The 21861-nt window shown below is 39.4% G+C and overlaps 1 protein-coding gene across 6 annotated transcripts in view; it reads right to left on the reverse strand.

The window, feature by feature from the left end:
• LOC120532746 (rhotekin-like) overlaps positions 1-21861 on the reverse strand; it is a 244501-nt gene that overhangs the window by 78392 nt on the left and 144248 nt on the right. For all 6 annotated transcript variants that reach the window (XM_039759087.1, XM_039759086.1, XM_039759091.1 and 3 more), the window contains exon 2: positions 10361-10560. In XM_039759087.1, the coding sequence (XP_039615021.1) occupies positions 10361-10560 (200 nt within the window). The remainder of the gene's footprint in view (positions 1-10360; positions 10561-21861) is intronic.

Consider the following 21861-nt stretch of genomic DNA (forward strand, 5'->3'; position numbering starts at 1 on the left):
AAGTCAGAAAAATTAAGACTGGAGTCTGACTGAAGTCAAGTCATGTTACTTGACTCACTCACCTCTACCTTGTGTTTTAATTCTCTTCTGTTAAAGGCATAATTAGGGCCAGTCATTTGAATATTTTGATTAATAATTAATCCTGGTTTATATTATCTTTGCCCCATTGAAACATGACTATCTTGCTAATCTGAGTGAAGGCATAGGCACATCCTATCATAATCAAATTAAAATTCCTGGAAGCCTCCAGCTAAATTTGTTTCAAAGTCATTACTAATGCCATGAGACTCCAATAAGTCAGTTAGGGCCAAATCGTCAAAAAGGAGTAAGACAGGGGCATTAATATTGCACTAAGAGAAAGGCTAATCAATTTGAATGAAATTGCAAACATTGTTTTGTTCATGTCATAATTTGCTGCAAAAGGACCTGGATAAAATATAACTATTACTCTTTAACAGAGGATTCTTCAGCAGAACCTCACAGTATCTGTCCATAAGCCTTAGCTTAAGCAAAGGTGGGTCAAGCAATAAGACAATTATTCAACACACATGAGCAAATCTAGGTTAGGATGACTGAACAGAAGAAAATTTGAAATAACCTAGTGAAAATCTAAGCTATATCCCATACATATGTTATAGCCTCACCTGAAACTAGAACTTCAAGTGCATCAAAGACTGGGCATGAGATTCAAACCCAGGGCACTGGATCTGTGATCTGTGAGAGAAAAGTGCTAACCATGGGTTATGCAGCTGATGCACATTAAACAGCATTTTATTTTGTTTTTCCAATATTTGCTTTGCATCACTTTATTTAATATCTGATTTTGGTTAAAAAGCTGGCTGGCACCTTGGCCCTGTGTAAGTGGGTTAAGAAAATGGAAGAATGTGAAAGCATTCAGTGTGAAAATATTTTCAACTAGCCATCCCCCACAGCTTTGCCCGTGTAGAACTGAATCAGGACAGCGAGGAGGGCCCAGCCCGGCTCCCTACTCCTGACATCACGGTTCCCCCTCCCCTTAGCCCGAAGCCTCTGTCTCGGATTAGCACGAATATACAGTTAGGTCCATAAATATTTGGACAGAGACAACTTTTTTCTAATTTTGGTTCTTTGGTGGCAATGACAGCCTAAAGTCTTGAACTCATGGACATCACCAGATGCTGGGTTTCCTCCTTTTTAATGCTCTGCCAGGCCTTTACTGCAGCGGCTTTCAGTTGCTGTTTGTTTGTGGGCCTTTCTGTCCGAAGTTTAGTCTTCAACAAGTGAAATGCATGCTCAATTGGGTTAAGATCAGGTGACTGACCTGGCAATTCAAGAATTTTCCACAACTTTGCTTTAATAAACTCCTGGGTTGCTTTGACTGTATGTTTTTGGTCATTGTCCATCTGTATCATTAAATGCCACCCAATCATTTTGACTGCATTTAGCTGGATTTGAGCAGACAGTATGTCTCTGAACACCTCAGAATTCATTCGGCTGCTTCTGTCCTGTGTCACATCATCAATAAACACTAGTGTCCCAGTGCCACTGGCAGCTATGCATGCCCAAGCCTTCACACTGCCTCCACCGTGTTTTACAGATGATGTGGTATGCTTTGGATAATGAGCTGTTCCACACCTTCTCCATACTTTTTTCTTGCCATCATTCTGGTAGAGAATGATGTTTATTTCATCTGTCCAAACAATGTTTTTCCAGAACTGTGCTGGCGTTTTTAGATGTTCTTTAGCAAAGTCCAATCTAGCCTTTCTATTCTTGACGATTATGAGTGGCTTGTACCTTACAGTGCACCCTCTGTATTTACTTTCATGCAGTCTTCTCTTTATGGTAGACTTGGATACCGATATGCCTACCCCCTGGAGAGTGTTGTTCACTTGGTTGGCTGTTGTGAAGGGGTTTCTCTTCACCATGGAAATGATTCTGCGATCATCCACCACTGTTGTCTTCTGTGGATGTCCAGGTCTTTTTGCATTGCTGAGTTCGCCAGTTCTTGCTTTCTTTCTCAGGATGTATCAAACTGTAGATTTTGCCACTCGTAATATTGTAGCAATTTCTCGGATGGGTTTTTTCTGTTTTCACAGATTAAGGATGGCTACTTTCACCTGCATGGAGAGCTCCTTTGACCGCATGTTGTCTGTTCATAGCAAAATCTTCCACATGCAAGCACCACACCTCAAATCAACTTCAGGCCTTTTATCTGCTTAATTGATAATGACATAACGACGGACTTGCCCACACTTGGCCATGAAATAGCCTTTGAGTCAATTGTTCAATTACTTTTGAGCCCCTGAAATGAAGGGATTGTGTTAAAAAAATGCTTTAGTTGCCTCACATTTTTATGCAATCGTTTTGTTCACCCCACTAAATTAAAGCTGAAAATCTGCACATCAATTGCATCTGAGTTGTTTAATTTAAAATTCATTGTGGTAATGTACAGAACCAAAATTAGAAAAAAAGCTGTCTATATCCAAATATTTATGGTTCCTGCAAGCAAACTATGATACTTAGCACGATGAGAGAAGACACAATATCAACTGGAATATTCAAGCAAATTAAAGAATTAAACCTGATCAAAATCCGTTAAGTAGTTCTCTCGTGAAAAGCGGACAGACAGACAGACGTTGGATTTTATATAGACACAGATAATTGTGGAAATCTGGAAGGAAACAATTGTCGTTTCACTACACTGTAAAAATAAAAACATGAGCTCAATATGATTTGACAAAATGAAATAAGAATATTCATTTTTTTCCTGTTCAGACCAAAAAAAAAAAACTTGATCCATGTATTTCAAAAACCACTGAATATGAAACAATTAAATATTACCAGTGAATGATGCCTGAAAGATATCAGTGAAAGAAAATAACACTTTTAGAACAAATACTTTTCTCTGATAAGAAGAAATATATTAAGAAGAACTACAATTTTCCAATTGCTTCTTAAAATAATCCTATGAAATTACTTGACTAAAATAGCAGCAGTACATCAAAAGCTCCTTTCATCATTCGAGCTTCTGACAGTTATAGTTACCAAGCAGGAGTCATTCTTGCTAAAAAACAATAAAAAATTTGTCAGTGAAGAGCTGGTAAATGAGTAAGGTGGGTAAAGTGAAAACTATTATTATGTAAAAAAGTTCAAAGACTCCATAGTCATTGAAAAAATGATGACAACAGACAGGATCTGTCAGTTGTATGATTATTAGGTGTTATGCTTTTGTTTTTCCATTTATTGGATGAATCAAAATCTACACCACATTTATATGAGTTTAATAGATCTATCCAAGGGTAATATTAAAAAAATGGACTGTACAGATTGCATTTGCAATGGGCATTCAGCTTTGTCAGTAAAGCATGCCAGCTTCAACCTGGAAATAAATAATTACTCTCTAGAGTCCCAAAAGCACAGAAGACACAAAAATACTTTCAAAAGTTGCCCTATGGGGGGGAATTACCGTCAAAACTCTGACTAGATACAAAAAGGACCTAGAAGATTTTTTATAAAAGATTTATTTTAACAAAGACTCTGCAATGCAAGACGTTCCTAAGAACACAAAGAGAAAGCAAGGCAATCCACAGTGAACAAAGTCTCAATACAGAATCCTAAGGCAAAGCTGAAAACAGCAACAACAGGTTAAAAAAATCCAGGAAATCACAAAGGCAAAAAGCACAGTAAAACACAGGAAACACTCCAATCCCTAGTGTGTGTTCGAAATGAACAGCCAGGAACTATGGAAGGCCCTACAATATATAGGATGGAAGTCAGTTCCTGGCAGTGATTGGCAGATGACCCTACCTCTTGGAGGACCACCTACAAACAGATGGGACATAACTAAGGCATTTTTTAATTGCAATACACACAAACAATAATTCACATAATAAACAAAAGAAACTTTTATACCAATAAATGGCACACAATTAGACAAAACAGACAGGAAACGCAGCTTTCAACCACAGCAAGGGGAGAAATGCTGGCTGAAACATGGCACTTGCCAGCATTTAACAAAATGTGAAAAGTACCGTTTATGACCTATTGTGACACTAGGGGATGCTGTTGCCCTGTGAAACCCCACAGACAAATGTCCAGGACACCAAGTAAAAGCACTAGAACAGTGGTGGGGAGCCTTTTTTTCGCACTAACGCCACTGACGACTGCATTAACTCGAACAAGGCCACACCATTATGAAGTCATTAACAACATACAGTATATAGGCATGCTTTTATTAATTATTTATTATTAAACTTTATACTGACCTCAAAGTGTGTAAAAGTGTAAGAATAATCCATAACACAAATTAATTCTGTAATTTCCAATGAATTTTATGAGTCTGTTTGTTGGTTGACAATTCATTAAAACTTGGCTCAAAAGTTGTTGTTCTTAAACGTAGCTGACCTTCCAAATGGTCATCTGTCAGGACTGTGTGGTATCGATTTTTAATGTACTTCATATGAGAGAATGTACATTCACAAATGTACGTGCTACCAAAGCATGTTAACCACCCGTCGAGCGTGTTCGCACAGAATGGGGTAGATATAAGCATCACTCCAAAATGAAATCAAATCCACGGAATTTTGGGATAGCTTGTGTTGAGCATTTGGATCTTCACTAAGTTCCAACAATTCCATTTGGAACTTCTCTGGCACATTGTCAGGTTCCATCAGGTGTGGCTCTGAAACCGTAAATCATTGTCATTGACGCGGATATTGGAGAATCAAGCCTCAAATTCAGCGACTAGTGAACCGAGCACTTCACAGAACTCATCAAAATGTATTTTTACAGATGGGTTGTTACTGGCAAAATTACTCAGACACGGAAAGAATACGGAGAGCTGCTGCTTTTGAAACTTGCCGTGAAACAATTTCAACTTGCGCTGAAAAATTTTAATACTCTGCCAGAGGTCACAGACACTTTGATTTCTGCCTTGGGGTTGCTTATTCAGACTGTTGAGTTCACTCAAAAGATCGCTGAGAAAAGCCAGGTTCATGCAAAAGTTGATGTCATCGAGTTTACAAACTACTCCTTTGGATGCATAGAACTCTTTGATGGTGCCTTGCAATTCATAAATTCTATTTATAACAGATCCTCTTGACAACCAATGAGCGGTTGAGTAATATAAAATGTCCTCTTTCTCAGTTGAATCATCATTTTGGAGGAGTTCTCTAAACTGGCGATGATTGAGGGCTCGAGTTCGAATGAAATTCACAATACCAACGGCGTCTTCCAATGTGTTGTTCAAGGTTTCAGACTTGGCACATAGAGCTTGTTGGTGTATAATACAATTCAGTGACAATAATGTGTGAGATTCCGGATATTGAGAGTGAATTTGTTGTTTAAGTAGAGTCACAAAACCGCCTGTTGTTCCTACCATTGCAGGAGCTCCATCTGTACAACAACAACAACATTTACAGCAATAAGTCTCTTTAGATCCAATTTCTTCTCTACACAAGTGTTGTTAAATTCTGTGAGAATATCTTGTGCCTTTGTTGTTGAGACTGATTAGGGGCAACAACTCTTCATGGATGTCAAATGTTGGTGACATCGCTCTGATGAAAATAAGCAGTTGTGCTGTATCTGTTGTATCGCAGGATTCATCCAACGCTACAGAATACTGACTCTTGACATATTTTGTTCAGTTGATTTTTTAAGTCAGCCGCAATTCCACCTTGGCGCCTCACAATTGTTCTTCATGATAGAGGTAAATCTTTACATTTTTGAAGTTGAGGTGGTTCGAGACACTGAACAACTTCAAGCATGCATGATTTGAATAGTTCTACATCATTATATGGTTTTCCAGCAGCACCCAATTTGAAGGCGACTGGAAACGTTGCCTCAACCTCTGGATTGTGAGAGGATGATTTGAATTTGGCGAACATGGATGTTTCTTTTGTATGGCTGTTGTTCAAGGAATCATACACTTGCTTTCTGGCCTCATCTTTTAAATTGATGTACTTCATGTGTGACTTACAACTCTCATAGTGCTGTTTTGCATATGATCTTTTTAATATTCTTATTTGTGTCTTGCATCTTAGGCACATCATGGAGTCTCCTTGGTTTGACATGAAAAAATCCAACTCTCATTCACTGTTGAACTGTCGATTTTCATCATCTACATGTCTGGATTTCTTTGACGGCGGTAACTGCATTATATGGCCAGTAAAACACAACGATAATTATCAGATGAGGAAATGATGGATCGGACTACTTTCGTTGAAATTTAAGCATGCTGAACTTTAATCCTTTTCGGTGCCATTTGATTGGCCACTTTAGCTACCACGGGAAATAATTACAGCGGTACTCACGAAAATCTACAGTGCGCATGCAATCTATCCGTAGTAAATATCTAGCTTGACTACTATTGGCATAACTTGCATTCAGTTTAGCTGTATTTCGTTAGCTGTCATTGACCATTCCGTCAGGTATGAACGCGGTACCCAAACGAATCTTCGTTTACGTTGTTTGTTTTGTTGAACATTTTGCGGCTAGTCGAACAAGCCAAAAGGCCGCAATCACTTGTTTCACTGATACCTTCATGACGGCCACAAAAAAAGACCTCAAAGGCCGCACTTGCCCACCTCTGCACTAGAAATATTTTTAATTTCTTTTCTTTTTGATATTGTGCCACAGTAGACACCACTAACAACACCATAAAGAAATTAATCTATAATCAATACAAATACTAACAATAATCCTCCTCTCCTCCCAGCAGCTCTGTCACACTCCCTCCCAACTCCGGCTCAGTTTGCTGGGCTTCCCAGAGTGCTTTATATAGTCTGTGACCCGGAAGTCATGTGATTAAGTCAGATAAAGACTTGTATTTTTCTTCAGCCCGGAAGTATTTCTGTCCTTCCGTCCCCATGACTTGGGATTACTTACGGGCTATAACAGAAACAAAAGTCTCCATGTCTCCCTGCAGCGTCCCCTGGTATCCAGCAGGGCTGTGGAGCCGAACTCCATTTTCCACGATGCCCTGCGGGAATCCGGGGCACCTCCATGTCGCAGGGAGGACTCCATCTACCGGCCTGGATGTGTTGGCCGGGGTAAGCTGCCGGCCATCTCTCACACTATTTAAACATACATTGGTATACAAGTCACTGTTTTCCTCTGTGAAGCTCATTAAGTCAAAGTACTAAGTTTTCCTGAACTTTTGATCTAAACTTTGAGACAGCAATGAGGTATGTGTCAGGTTCAAACTATTACCAATGTAATGATCATAAAAAATAAAAATAATTCTGAATTCCTTACAGTTCAATCCACATGTCACTTGAATCATAAAGTACTTTTTTATTTAAATACTGTACATCATGCATGTCAAACATGCGGCCCGCATGACAGGTCCTAGTTAGCACTAAATTTGTACAAAATGATTACTGTCGTTTGTGATTGAATCATTCTGCATCTTCAGCGTTACATATTGACTTTTCTTACTTCTGCCTTCTGACAAAAGCACGTTTTCCCATGGCATTACGGTACCAGAAACGTCATCTGCTAGTATAGTTGCAGCCGCGAAGTCGCAACTGAAGTGGTAGGCTGCGGTCTTGGCCCACTACCGAGCTGCGAGAGAACTGCCAGCAACAGAGACTCACTCAGTGAAGGGCTACAGCAAAAAGGCTGCCCCCTTCACTGAGGACACTTTTCAGAACGTTAGGCAGGCAAGGCTTTGCAGCGGCGCAGAGAGAGGAGAGACCGCGGTGACAGTATTACAACAAGGTATTTTTATGTTTCTGACAGTTTCCCCATATGACACGAGTCCACAGAAATCTCTTTACTACGAAGTACATTCAGCAGCAGATACTTTCATTACAACAAAGTGACCGTGAAATGCTTGAATGAATCATCCACAGAGCAGTTAGTTCTATGGTCACAGCTCAGTTGTGGACATTTGCACAACGATCCCCAAATAGAAACAATGTAAAAAATGTTCTTTCTTCGAACTTTCCTCGTACTGTTTTTTTGCTGTTTTTGTTTTGTGTGGTTTTAAGTGATACCTTTTCCTTATTGCTCGTCAACATTTGAAAAACATCCATTGGAATTTAACTCTTCTATAGAAATGGTATACTTGCTATATGCAAAAAAGAAGAAAAATCTCGGGTTGCAAACGTATGCGAACTGCTGCATTTGAAGACGCCGAAAAAGCCGTTTTTATATGGTTGCAGTGATGCTTGTTCAAGAAACATTCCTATTAATTCGGCAGTCATTCAAGAATATATGATGTTTTTAAACTCTCTTGGGACCCTGACAAACAATCTCACACGTGGCAATAGTGCTTCGGGACGCACTTCAGCGTGTCGTTCCCGTTGGGTGGGGGGGGGTCCCAGATCCCAAAAGAGTTCAGAAACCTCACAATATGAAGAAGAAGAAAAGGATAACTGTGTTGACCACAACATGCTCCCGCATTTAGGTAATGTTCACATTGAATTCCTCCCACCCAATTGCATGACAGTGCTTCAGCCATTGGATTTGGGCATCATTCGCACCCTGAAAATGTATTATCACAAGAAAATGCTGAGAAAAATTCTCATCAGCATAACTTGTAGATAGGAGAAGATTAAACTAAGCTAAGCTAAGAGATAGGAGAAGATTAAACTAACACGAAAGAAGCTATTGAAGCTGCTTCCATTTCTATCGTCCTATCTTTGTGATGCACGTTTTCTGCAGTGACAGCAACCAAAACGAGATTACGGAGTAGACTGAAAATAAGCAACACACTTCGCGTGTCACTATCTTCCATCCTCCCCAGATGGGATCGTCTGGTTGCAGGAAAACAAACTCAGGGCTCTCACTTATTCTGCATTATGTTAAGCTGTATAATTTCTATTACTATATTATAACTTAATAATAATAGAAATGTAATGTAAATTGTGTATAAAACTGCCCTACAAAACCACCCATAACCCACAAAGTCCAACCTCCAACAACCCACCCATCCCTGGAAAAATTTGCTTCTAGTAAAGCGGTCCTTGGTGTCAAACAGCTTGCGGACCACTGGACTTACACTACTGGCTGGGCTGCTGTGACTGGCCACTGGGCAGAACTGACCATCATGAGTAGTAATAGCTCGCATATTTTCATGTTTTTTTGCTCTAGTTTTATGTAATTTTGTGCTAGTATTGTAACGAACAGTTAGTGCAGACTACAGCTGAAGATCTGAAGTGGACGCGAAAGGTGGCGAGTTGTTTATTAACGGATTTTTGTGATTTTCAGTTTGTATAATTAGTATAGGTCGGGGGGCTTTTTGCATATCGGCTTATTTTACAATATTAACTTTGAAGTAAAGTAAAATATGATTTTTGGAGGATTTGTTTTCCAACATGTATTACTGAGCAATGAATTCAGTGAGCATTTTCGCGATTTCAGTTCACACGAACAGGACTTTGAGCTGTTTACGTCACCATTACTCTTACAACATTGAGAATGCGCCTGAGAATATTCAATTGGAATTGACTGAACTGCAGCCAGATTCTATTCTGATGGCAAAATACAATGAAGTTGGTGTGCCAGACGTGTATGCTTACCTGCCACCCTCGTATGTGCAGATCCCTAAGTTGGCATCGAGAGTACTGTCTATGTTCGGAAGCACTTACCTTTGTGAGAAATTGTTTTCGTTAATGAAAGCTACCAAAACCCCACATCGCTCAAGACTTACTGTCGACCACAATTCATCCCTCATAAAAGTTGCAGCTGCACAAGATTTCAAGTCTGATATTGACAAACTGGTTACTAACAAGAGCTGCCAAGTGTCATGACAAAAAAAATAAATCTCACACAGTAAGACTCCTATATAAGCAATGAATATAATATAATGAATATAATATAATAATATAAGGACTTAGTTAAGAGGCTAAGGCTCTAATTGTACGCTGTTGTAAGGAGATTGTATGGAAATAAATTGCTTTTCTTTAAACTTTGTTACATTTTTAAAGTTTTCAGTATTGGAAAGAAAGCTACAGTAACTTTGTATAATAGTATAATAGTATTTGTTACAGTGCGGCCAGCTGACGCAGGTATGGCAGTCGAAGAGGCCCACCAATGGTAGTGAGTTTGACATGCCTGCTGTACGTGTCTTGTAAGTTTAATGATTGAACATTATAACGAAAAAACAAAACAATCCTCTTTTCATCTATTAGTCTCCATGATAAAGGTGAATCCCTAATTGATAAACATGAGTCAAGTAAGAATCAAGAAATAAGAGTTAACAAATAGAGTCAAAAAAAGAAACTGTTATTCTTAGCCATTTTCTCAACACAAAGGCACACTTTTGGAGTAAATTAACTTCTTCCACTGCCAGCTAATATGTTGCTATTGTCCTGCTATTTAGAAAATACCAAAGAGGGGTCTTCCACCATTTCACATTCTCTGTGATGACACATACCTGCGAGCCATCTTCTGCATAATTTGAGACTCCTTCATCTTCTGCAGTTCAGACATGTAGGCCATGATGCGAGCATTGCAAGTCAACAGGCTCTTGGCTGCTTCAAGGGCCTGTTCTCGCTGAGAACAAGCAGCCAGCAGTTTGCATGCACCATCACGCATCCTGATCTCATGATCGATTTTCTTTTGGATGTCACTGTCCTGTACATATGAAGAAAAAAGAAGGGCAATTGTAAGAAAGGATGCAATAATACTGGCATACTAGAGTAACATTATGGAACAAGACAGCATACTAGATAAAGAGCGTACTATAGTATGGGTGCAAATAAAATCTAATCAACTGTTAAAAAAAGATTTTATCTTTCCCTCATATGCCTACACTTTCCAGTGTGGTTGATAAATATATTTGCATCTATGCCTGTTAACAGCAAAACCTTATGCTTTTCAAATTACGTCTAACAAAATCATGACAAAAAAGAATGGAACTTTTGTGTAACACGTCACAAGAGACATTGGCAAATTTCACAATTTAGGTTAATTCTGAACCCACCCCAGGAAAAACAGAAGGTAGTCTCAGACATTAGTTGCAGTTGTCCTTTATCCAAATTAGAACTTTAACCTGGTGATTTAACATATAAATTCTCAGATATACAGAGTGTTGGTAGTGGGCTGCAAAGCACCCCAGTGGTAGGAGGTGAGAATAGATGATACAATAATTCAATCATTCTTTTTCTTTCTGCCATATTCTCAACAAGAGCAACTCAGCATGTACTATAAATATAAATATACATTTTTGTTCCGGCCCCACATCCGAGTAGCAGCCTTTCCAGCAGCTCCGTATATGACTTTATCTTTTTACCTTTTTATCTCTATTTTTCTCTATTCACTGATCACTTCTACTACTTTCTTTTATGTGGAATTGCTCCCTGGACACTTTTTACTATTTTACTACTTGACATGGATTTTTACACTCCGAGAATCGCCTATTCAAGTAGTCAGCTTAAAGCACTGAGAAGAAATGCTTATGCGGTGTGGTTCCTTATTTACCTGATGAGGTAAGAAGACAATATCGGGCAGCCAGCGCGCAAAGATAAAAGATAAGATTAAATCGAGACAACTTGAGAGAAAATGGCGTTATAAACCGTCGGTGCCTTCTGTGATCCTGGGAAATGTAAACTCACTACCAAATAAGATCGACGAACTGGCTGTGCTGGTGAAAAATGTCAGAACCTACAGAGAATGCAGCTTGCTGTGTTTTAGTGAAACGTGGCTAACGACTACCATCCCAGATGCTAACGTGGAGCTACCGGGTTTAGCACAGTTAGAGCGGACAGAGACGCAAGTACCTGCGGAAAGAAGAAAGGAGGAGGACTCGCTCTCTATGTCAATACAAAGTGGTGCAACTCAGGACATGTAAACGTTAAAATCTCCAATTGCTGCAGGGACATCGAACTGTTGGCTGTAAGTCTGCGTCCCTATTACTTGCCCAGAGAGTTTGGACATGTGATTGCTGTTATTGTTTACATCCCCCCTCGAGTGAACGTGGAGATAGCAAATGACATCATCCATTCCGCAGTTGATAAGTTACAAACGCGGCACCCTGAGGCACTTGTGCTAATCGCTGGAGACTTTAACCATGTAACGCTGGACAAAACATTACCTGCCTTCTCCCAGTATGTGGATTGTAACACTCGGGGAAACAGGACTATCGACCTACTGTATGCAAGCGTTAAAGACACATCCAGCACCACCCCGCTACCTGCGCTTGGGAAAGCAGATCATAACCTGGTTCTGCTTCAGCCTCAATACAAACCAAGAGTGAGGCGCTACCTACAACTACACGCTCATTCAGGAAGTGGTCCCTGAGGCAGAGCAGGCTCTGAGAGACTGCTTTGGAACTACAGACTGGGATATATTGCTTGGGTCACATAGTGAGAACATTGAAGAGGCTGTTGAATGCACAACTGATTACATCAACTTCTGTATGGACATTGTAGTTCCAGTAAGAACAGTATGCTGCTATGCTAACAACAAGCCATGGGTTACAAGTGACATCAAGGGCCTTTTGAACCAGAAGAAAAGGGCTTTTAAAGGTGGTGATCAGCATGAGCTCAAGCGCGTGCAGAAGGAACTCCGAGTCCAGCTCAGGGCGTCGAAAGAGCAGTACAGGAGAAAGCTGGAGCAGAAGTTGCAGAACAGCAGCATGAAGGAAGTGTGGGATGGGATGAAGATTATCACTGGCTGCAGCTCGAGCGTGGTGCCGCCATCGAGGCAGACGTGGAGAGAGCAAACCAAATGAACAACTTCTTTAATAGGTTTGATCACAGTAACCCACTCTCACCTCTAAGTACTGCATCCTCCAACCATCCTTCTGCTGATACCAGCATAGGTGAGACATCCCCACCCACAATTACAGCAGCCCATGTGAGCAGAGAGCTGAAAAGACTTCGTGCCAGCAAAGCAGCGGGTCCAGATGGTGTATCGCCACGACTGCTGAAGGCCTGTGCGTTGGAACTGGGGAGTCCTCTACAGCGCATCTTCAACCTGAGCCTGGAACAGGGGAGAGTCCCAAGGCTTTGGAAAACATCTTGTATCACCCCTGTCCCAAAGGTATCACGTCCTAGTGAGCTGAATGACTTCCGGCCTGTTGCTCTGACGTCACATCTGATGAAGACCATGGAGCGGCTGCTGCTTCACCACCTGAGGCCACAGGTCCGCCACGCCCTCGACCCTCTGCAGTTCGCATACCAGGAGAAGGTGGGAGCAGAGGATGCCATCATCTATATGCTACACCGATCCCTCTCCCACCTGGACAGATGCAGTGGTGCTGTAAGAATTATGTGAGATAGGAGTAGACTCACACCTAATGGCATGGATTGTGGACTATCTTACAGACAGATCTCAATATGTGCGTCTTGGGAACTGCAGGTCTGACATTGTGTTCAGCAATACAGGGGCGCTGCAGGAGACTGTACTTTCTCCGGTCCTGTTCAGTCTATATACATCATACTTCCAATATGACTCGGAGTCTTGCCACGTGCAAACGTTCGCTGATGACACTGGTATTGTGGGCTGCATCAGGTGTGGGCAGGAGGAGGAGTACAGAAAGTTAATCAAAGACTTTGTTAAATGGTGCGACTCAAACCACTTACACCTTAACACCAGCAAGACCAAGGAGCTGGTGGTGGATTTTAGGAGGCCCAGGCCCCTCATGGACCCTGTGATCATCAGAGGTGACTGTGTGCAGAGGGTGCAGACCTAGAAATATCTGGGAGTGTGCTGGATGACAAATTGGACTGGACTGCCAATACTGATGCTCTATCTAAGAAAGGCCAGAGCAGACTATACTTTCTGAGAAGGTTGGCAACCTTCAACATCTGCAGTAAGATGCTGCAGATGTTTTACCAATGCTTGTGGCGAGTGCCCTCTTCTACGCAGTGGTGTGCTGGGGTGGCAGCATAAAGATGAAAGACGCCTCACGCCTGGACAAACTTGTTAAGAAGGCAGGCTGTATTGTAGGAGTAAAGTTGGACAGTTTAACATCTGTGGCAGAGCGACGGGCATTAAGCAAACTCCTGTCAATCATGAATAATCCACTGCATCCACTTAACAGTGTCATCTCCAGGCAGAGGAGTAGCTTCAGTGACAGACGTTTGTCACTGTCCTGCTCCACTGACAGACTGAGGAGATCGTTCCTCCCCCACACTATGCGACTCTTCAATTCCACCCGGGGGAGTAAATGCTAACATTGATTTTATTTTTATTTTTTTCATTTTTATTACTATTTAATTTAATATTGTTTCTTTGTATCAGTATACTGCTGCTGGATTATGTGAATTTCCCCTTGGGATTAATAAAGTATCTATCTATCTATCTATCTATAAAAAAGTAATTATTTGTGCCATTTCCTGTTGGCTCAGATAGATCACATAATTTGCATTTTCCTTGTTTTCTCAACGTTTTTATTATCGTGAATGCACACAAAATGCTACAGAAAACACTCACGCTGAGTCATAACTGGAAGTGTAAACATAGCTACCACATGCAGGTGGCCAATGGCGTTGGTCTTTTAAAATTCTAAGGTTTTGTTTGAACAAAAAATGTAATGCAATTTAATCAGCAGAGTTCAGTTTTATTGTAATGTGTACAAGCATGGAACACCTTCCAGTGCCACAAATCTCTCTCTTTCTTTCCATAGGTTATAAAAATTATAACAACACAGAATGCAATAGGTCAGTAGTATCCTCTCCAGTCCCACTGCTAATGTGCAGCTTATAAGCATGCATATCTTCTATCAACGAGAAAGCAGAAAGCTGTTATTCTATTTAAACAAAATGTTAGCAAGACAGTATAAATTAATCCAAATAAGAAGAAAATAAAAATGCTAAACATGAGTGAGGGATGAAGAATTGTAAATGCAAACTAAGAAGTTAGCATACAATGGACAATTCTTATGTTACTACTCCTTACTATATACAGAAAGTCTTTTGCCTTATATTTTCCCTATATCTATACCACCTGAACTAGGATACCCTGGTAGTTCTGAGGCTAAGAATCTGCACCAATATCTGGAAGGTTTCAGGTTCAAATCCCATTACTGCCAGAATGTATCCTACTCTGTTGGGTCCTTTAGCAAGGCTCTTAACCCGAAAATTGCTCCAGGGACACTGCATAATGGCTGGCCATGTGCTCTGACCTCCAAAGGTAATGCAAAAAGTCCATTTCTCCTCAGGGATTAATAAAGTATATCAAATCAAAACTAACATGCATCAGTGTACCTTTGAATTGCTTTCACTAAACTCTGTCCAGGAAGTTTCAACTGAGTTCAGTTTGAGGTTCAACAGATAACATTGTCCCATTAAATGCCACTTTGTCCCTCTCTGTCCCTTTCTTGGGCAACAGGGTGTCCTGTTCTCCAGTGTTTCCAGTTGATTTCCAGTTTCCAGTCTCCATTGCCCTATGCATACAATGCCACATTTCAGAATCCTTTGAATATTTACTGCTGGGAACACTCATCAGTATACATAATATATGTTCCAAAGATTTTGTTTCCTGAATATTTATGGATTTTGGCCTGCTAATCAAAAAATAATTCTCTAATTTTCCAGTCATACACCAATTTATTGCAATTGCTTACACATAATATGGTAGAACAACTACAACTGAGCATCTGTGGTTATCTACAAGTAGTGGCATAGTTACTAGGAATGAACCTTAGATACACCAAGTACTGTTGCTATTTGCGAATAGGATGGCTATGCTAAACAGTCTCATTACATTAAAAAGAAATGGCCATTCTATAATTATTTGATTCCAGGGCAGAAAAGTGTGGACACTTGTCAACTCAACATAGCCAAAAACAACAATTTTTGCCTCCTCTCTGTATGGAAAGCTTGGACTGAGGAAAAAAATTAATGAAAACAATGAATAAGTAAGGCGAAGGGTGTTTACATGAATAACTGATGCCATGATTTAAAAAGGCATTTCCAGATAACAAAAAAAATTAATTTCACGTTTCTACAAATTTTCATGAAGTAAAATATTAAAATAATTGAGGTCCAGTGTAATTCACCTTGAAATATCAAGTTTCAGTCCTATCATCTGTTTATTTTCTTAAGCTACTTTTTTCATTAAAGGATTGAGGTAGACCTTGCATGGTCTAGAAAGCATCAGGCAAGACGCAAGGACCCATATGGGATGGGAAAAAAAGTCCACCATAGAACACTGTGAAATACACATCTACCCCTAGCTAATTTGGAGTCAACAATTAGCCTAACATGGACATCTTTTGGAGGCAGAGGAAATAAGCATTTCTGGGAAGCACACACATAATAGATTACATTTACAGTATATATTTTTCAATTATTATGTTTTCTTCCTAATTCAGCCATCATAAATTGAGGCATGCCTGTAATACTGTACAAAATGAATCTAATAATCAGAAGAAGTTGTCAATTCCAAATTTCAGCATTAAAAATGAGAACATGTTTGCGTGTGAGCTGTGACAAACTGGGACCCATCTACAATTGCTTCTCATTTTTCATTCAGCATGACTAAAACAGGCAGTGGCATGGATGGTAAGTTGTCATAAACAATAACAACAATAATAATAATAATCCTTAATCTGGTGCAACTTGGAAACAAAAATGTGGCTACATAAAATTAAACAACCGAGATGGCAATAAGACTTCAGCCCAAGGCCTGACTGCATTGCTAAAGGCGTAATTCGTTCAAAGTATATGCATCTTTCAAATGGGCACAAAACAATACTTTCATTAACATTTCACAAATACCCTGTTCTGTTGTTCACCACCATCTGTCATTTGAATGTTTGCACAATGCTGGCATGCAAAAGATGTTCATCATAATTGGTCTCTCACTGAAAAGAAAACTTTGACATTGTGCATTGATTGGATGGTGACATTTCAGTCGTTGCATAGGTAGACTTGGATACAGTAAACATGAACTATGGATAAATATTTATTTATGATTACATTAGGCTAGCAATTTTATTTCAGGGACTTAAATATAATTTACATGTTTAAGAGCGGGTGGCACAGTGGCACTGTGGGTAGCACTGCTGCCTTGCAGTTAGGAGACCCGGGTTCGTTTCCTGGGTCCTCCCTGCGTGGAGTTTGCATGTTCTCCCCGTGTCTGCGTGGGTTTCCTCCAGGTACTCCGGTTTCCTCCCACAGTCCAAAGACATGCAGATTAGGTGCATTGGGGATTCTAAATTGTACTTGGTGTGTGTGTGTGTGCGCACCCTGCCAAGGGCTTGTTTCCTGTCTTGCGCCCTGTGTTGGCAGGGATTGGCTCCAGCAGACCCCTGTGACCCTGTAGTTAGGATATAGTGGGTTGGATAATGGATGGATGGATCCATGTTTAAGAGCTACATGATAAGATTATGATTATATTGTCACCATCACCACTGTCTACCTGTTAGCCTGGGAATTACACAAAATGTCAATTTAAATGTCATTGTAATTTTTTTTCACTCCTGTGATTAAGATTCAGTCTTTCTATAGAAATGCAAAAATGAAAGAAAGCCTGCCAATACAGTCAATTTGCATGTAGACATAATTCATGGTTGTGATTTGGTTGTATCTGTCTGATTGAATTTAATTAATATTGCCAAATAATGATAGATATTGGTTCACAATCATAATCATAATTTTAACCATCAAGCAAAAAATAGAAAAATAAGATATGAGCCATAAATCAGAGTTAAGCTTTATCTGCAGTCAGAATGTAGCTTTAATAGCCTGAAACAACATATGAGCTCAAACATAGCTGGTACAGGCTTTTTAATTCACTTTTGCCATTGTTTTTTTTCTCTAGCATTTCTCCGAGATTGAGGCAGCATTGACCCTTCAACGTTGAGAATGTGGAGGCTGCCACTATGAATCCCTCCCCCCGACCCCCTCCGAAATACAGCACCAGGAGGCATTAGGTTCAATTCTTGGATGGATGGGACTCTTATAGTGAAGTATATGCTCATTTAAGTACATGTATTCTGCAATATATTCACAGACTCTCACATATCTGTCTCAGGGAATTGGCACTGCTGCCATGTGTGCATCTCAGAAACATTGTGGGAAAAGGCCCAAACTGTGCCATTCCTTAACTCCTGATTAATTCCTCAATCATTCTCCTCTCATTCTACAATTTCAAATGAAGTCAAGTACAAACCTGTGGAACTGATTTTTTAATTAATCTGCGGGTCATTTCAGCTGCTGAGACATGTCTCTACAGAAATGAGGCCAAGTTTCCTATTAAACAGAACCCCCTTGGAGGATGCAGTTAATTTTGGGTTAGAAAACTGCCTGCTGTGACTGACTGTCAGGCAGATCCACCGGCAACAACATGTAGGGAAGAGGTTGATGGGGAATAGGGGTAGGGGGTGTTTATATAAATTACTGAATGTGATCATAAACTGGGAAAAACTTGTGAAAATGATTCAAAACACATGCCCCATATTTCCAAAATAAGCACAACCTCTGATGTACTCTGCAGCTCTGTGGTGACAGTTTTAAGAGTAAAGGAAAGAGGTCAGTTTTAAGAAAGAAAACACAGTAACTGATTCAGCTGCCATTGACTGGTGGTGCACTATGTAGAGCTTTTTCCTGCCTTATGTTCAATTCTGCAAGGATAGGCTTTGGCCAACCACAACACTGAATTGGATTGAGCAATTCTGAATGGATAAATGAACGTTAATTAGAATCACCACATTAACATTCAGACAGCTGCTTCAAACAAACAGCATGTTATGTTGCAATCCCACCATTTGGAGTCATTCAACATCAAGTAACTCTGCAATGATTACTGAATTGTCAATTATGGCACGTAGAACAGTTTATTGGTTAAATGGCTAGCGTGAACCTGGCACATTCATTCTAATCTGGAGTCTGCACACATTAACATCAATGATCACTTTTTAACCTTTAAGGCACTTTCTTTGAAGCCCTTTTAGCCTCAAAATGTAATATTTAAAACAAAACTCCTGACATGTAAAAACAAAAGCACATTGTTATTATTTTATTTGTCTTTATGGGGGTTTTCCTCAACAGTGTGTCCTGTCATGGACAAGCATGAAGACATTAAGGTTCAAAATACAATAAGTTATAGGAGTTTATTATGTACTTTTAACAGGTGTGGACTGTAAAGGGTGTCCCAAGCCATTTCTAACCCAAGGATATCAATTAAGTAAAAAATAATACACTTATTGGAATAAATGTCAGAGAGAAATAACCAATGAGAAAAAAATTAAAACAATTATACAGACTCTTAGAAAAATATTCAAAGTGTCTCTCTGGGCCTATTTAAATGGGTTTTGTGCTCCTAAATGAATATTGCAGTAGCTGCCCACATACCCAATCTAATCTGACATGAAGTACTCCAAACAATACAGGTGCTTCTTGATGCTGATTACGATACAAATAAAGTCCACAATATTTTCGAGTCACAGTGCATAAGAGTGCATAAGCAGCAGAGAAAAGGACAAACAGAACATCGACACGCAGAATGCAATACAGCATGTTCAAACATGTGGCACTGGTTACAAATACAGAAAAAAAAGCATGTGGCACTAGGTATACAGCATTTTGCAATGGGAGATCATAAAATAAAACAAAATAAAAATAAATTAAAAAGTAAATAAAAATTCCACTGTGTGCTGCTATAATGAGTCGTTAAGGTCCCGCCACCTTAATAATTAGCTATCTAAAGTAAAATTGTACCAAAGGCTGATGTGTGATATTACTCAAAATGTAGCATTTGTTAAACCACAGAATTTACCATTTGAAGAGTTGAATTTGACGAATTCCATAAACTAAACTTGAGCTGAAGCTATATCCTCAAAATTGCGGCGCACAAACAAAAGAATGCAAAGTAAACGTGTTCAATAATGTTTAACCATTTTAGGTAAGGCAAATCCACATAATACTTACTCCACTTCATATACAGCATGCATATAAATATGAATTTAATTATGATGTATGCTCCAATAGGAAACAGCAGTTGTACTACTTAATAATGTACTAGACCGATATTTTAAACCATAATAAAATGAAATAAAAAAAAACACTGTTGCACAAATAGACAGAAAACACAACACCATCTAAATAAATGGATACCTAAATTGTGTGTGCAATGTATAGTACCAACTTTTTAATAAAGTCCATCAAATCAGTTTTAGGCCATGATTAAGATATAAACATGTCTTAATTTGGATGCAGTGAATACGCTATCACATGGCACAAAACCTGAAACAAACAGCATTTTAACACGCAGATGAACCCATTATTCATTTTTTAAGTGTCCACTAAATTACCACTAAATAAATTCCTACACTTTTCCCCAGAGTGACTGTTCAAGATGGAAAATGAAAACCATGAGTTGGCAACCATGAATTGTAAAAATAAGGCAATGCATTGAATCTGAACACATTTCTTGCTTTAAAATTTACACATTTTTTAGCATGGAAAATATAAGTATTTATTCATTTGGGACTGAGATTTTTTGGTGAATCACATCTCCTACAGTGGTCTCATTGTCTTGCACATTGCAGTTCACGTCTATGTCAGTGTTATACAGCGCATCCGGAAAGTATTCACAGCGCATCACTTTTTCCACATTTTGTTATGTTACAGCCTTATTCCAAAATGGATTAAATTCATTTTTTTCCTCAGAATTCTACACACAACACCCCATAATGACAACGTGAAAAAAGTTTGCTTGAGGTTTTTGCAATTTTAAGCCATTGAACTTTTAATGGCAGACTGTCTCAGTCTGTGATGATTGTTTCAGAACTGTATAGAAGGACTTTTCTGCGTTTACAGATGTACTGGACAACATGATTTCTAAATAATTCAGTAAATGCTTTAAAACAATGCAGTATTATTGCACTTTGGCCACTTACCATCTTACACTTTTCATAAATTCAATAGTATATTTCACAGATGCTGACCTTAGGAATACTCTTTCTGGCAAAGACAATCACAATATCCTTCTCTTGTTATTAAACATAAATAAAATGCTGAGCTTGAGCCAAATGGATCATCTGCTGCTGCCTAAAAAAGGTCACTGAGATGCAGGAAGAATACTGGTGTCATCTGCAGCTGAGAGAAGTTAAGCCTTTGCCATTTACTATGCAGGTGACATGAGATAAGAGAAAATATTTAATTTGGCGATATAAAATATGTGAGCTTGGAGCCATAGTTTCAATCAATGTCACTATAGGATCTCTTACTACTTAGTGATATGAGCATATGAGCAATGTGTGTGTGAGTGCACGAGTGAAACAGAGATTGATTCGATCTCATTCAAGTGGTTACTGGAATATAAAATAAACACTTCCACAAAGGTATAATGAAACAAGTGTGCTTTTATTCAAGAATGATACTGAAAAACAAAAAATTAAAGTGACAACAAGATACCAAGCAGATATGATTCACCAGTGTTTGTGTGTTTGCTTACACCCTTTCAGCTATATCTTTTACAGGTAGCAAAACTTTACACCGGCTGTTACAGATTGAAATCAAATTTTTCTTCTTTTTGGGCGCATACACCGTCAGCATGACAATGCCAGATATAAACACTAGTGTGGTGAATTGCTTGTGTACTAAATTGACTATAGCTGCAGGTGGAAGTCCCATTTTAGTTTATGGTGCCAAGCAGAGTTATTTTGCGGTGCCACAGTCTATTTGCCAGCAAAAGTGCTGTGAAGAAGCTGTCTGTTGTTACTGTCCTGCATTTGTCCAGTCCGATAGTGGTCACAGAACATCATATTTTTGATTGCCGGTACAACAAATAGTTCTGAGCAGGCATCAATCACAGTACCAACTGTGGTCATCGCTGCTCTTGTGAAAAGAATGGAGTTAAACGGCATCAACTCAGAGAGGCAAGTTTGCTGTATCTGTATCAGATGTCTTAAAATATGTGGCAGTTTGTAATGTGGGGTTCTAGGGGTGCAGTCCCGCCCAAATATTTTAAAAACTCTAATAA

This window comes from Polypterus senegalus, chromosome 7, assembly GCF_016835505.1.
Source record: "Polypterus senegalus isolate Bchr_013 chromosome 7, ASM1683550v1, whole genome shotgun sequence".
Taxonomy (NCBI): domain Eukaryota; kingdom Metazoa; phylum Chordata; class Cladistia; order Polypteriformes; family Polypteridae; genus Polypterus; species Polypterus senegalus.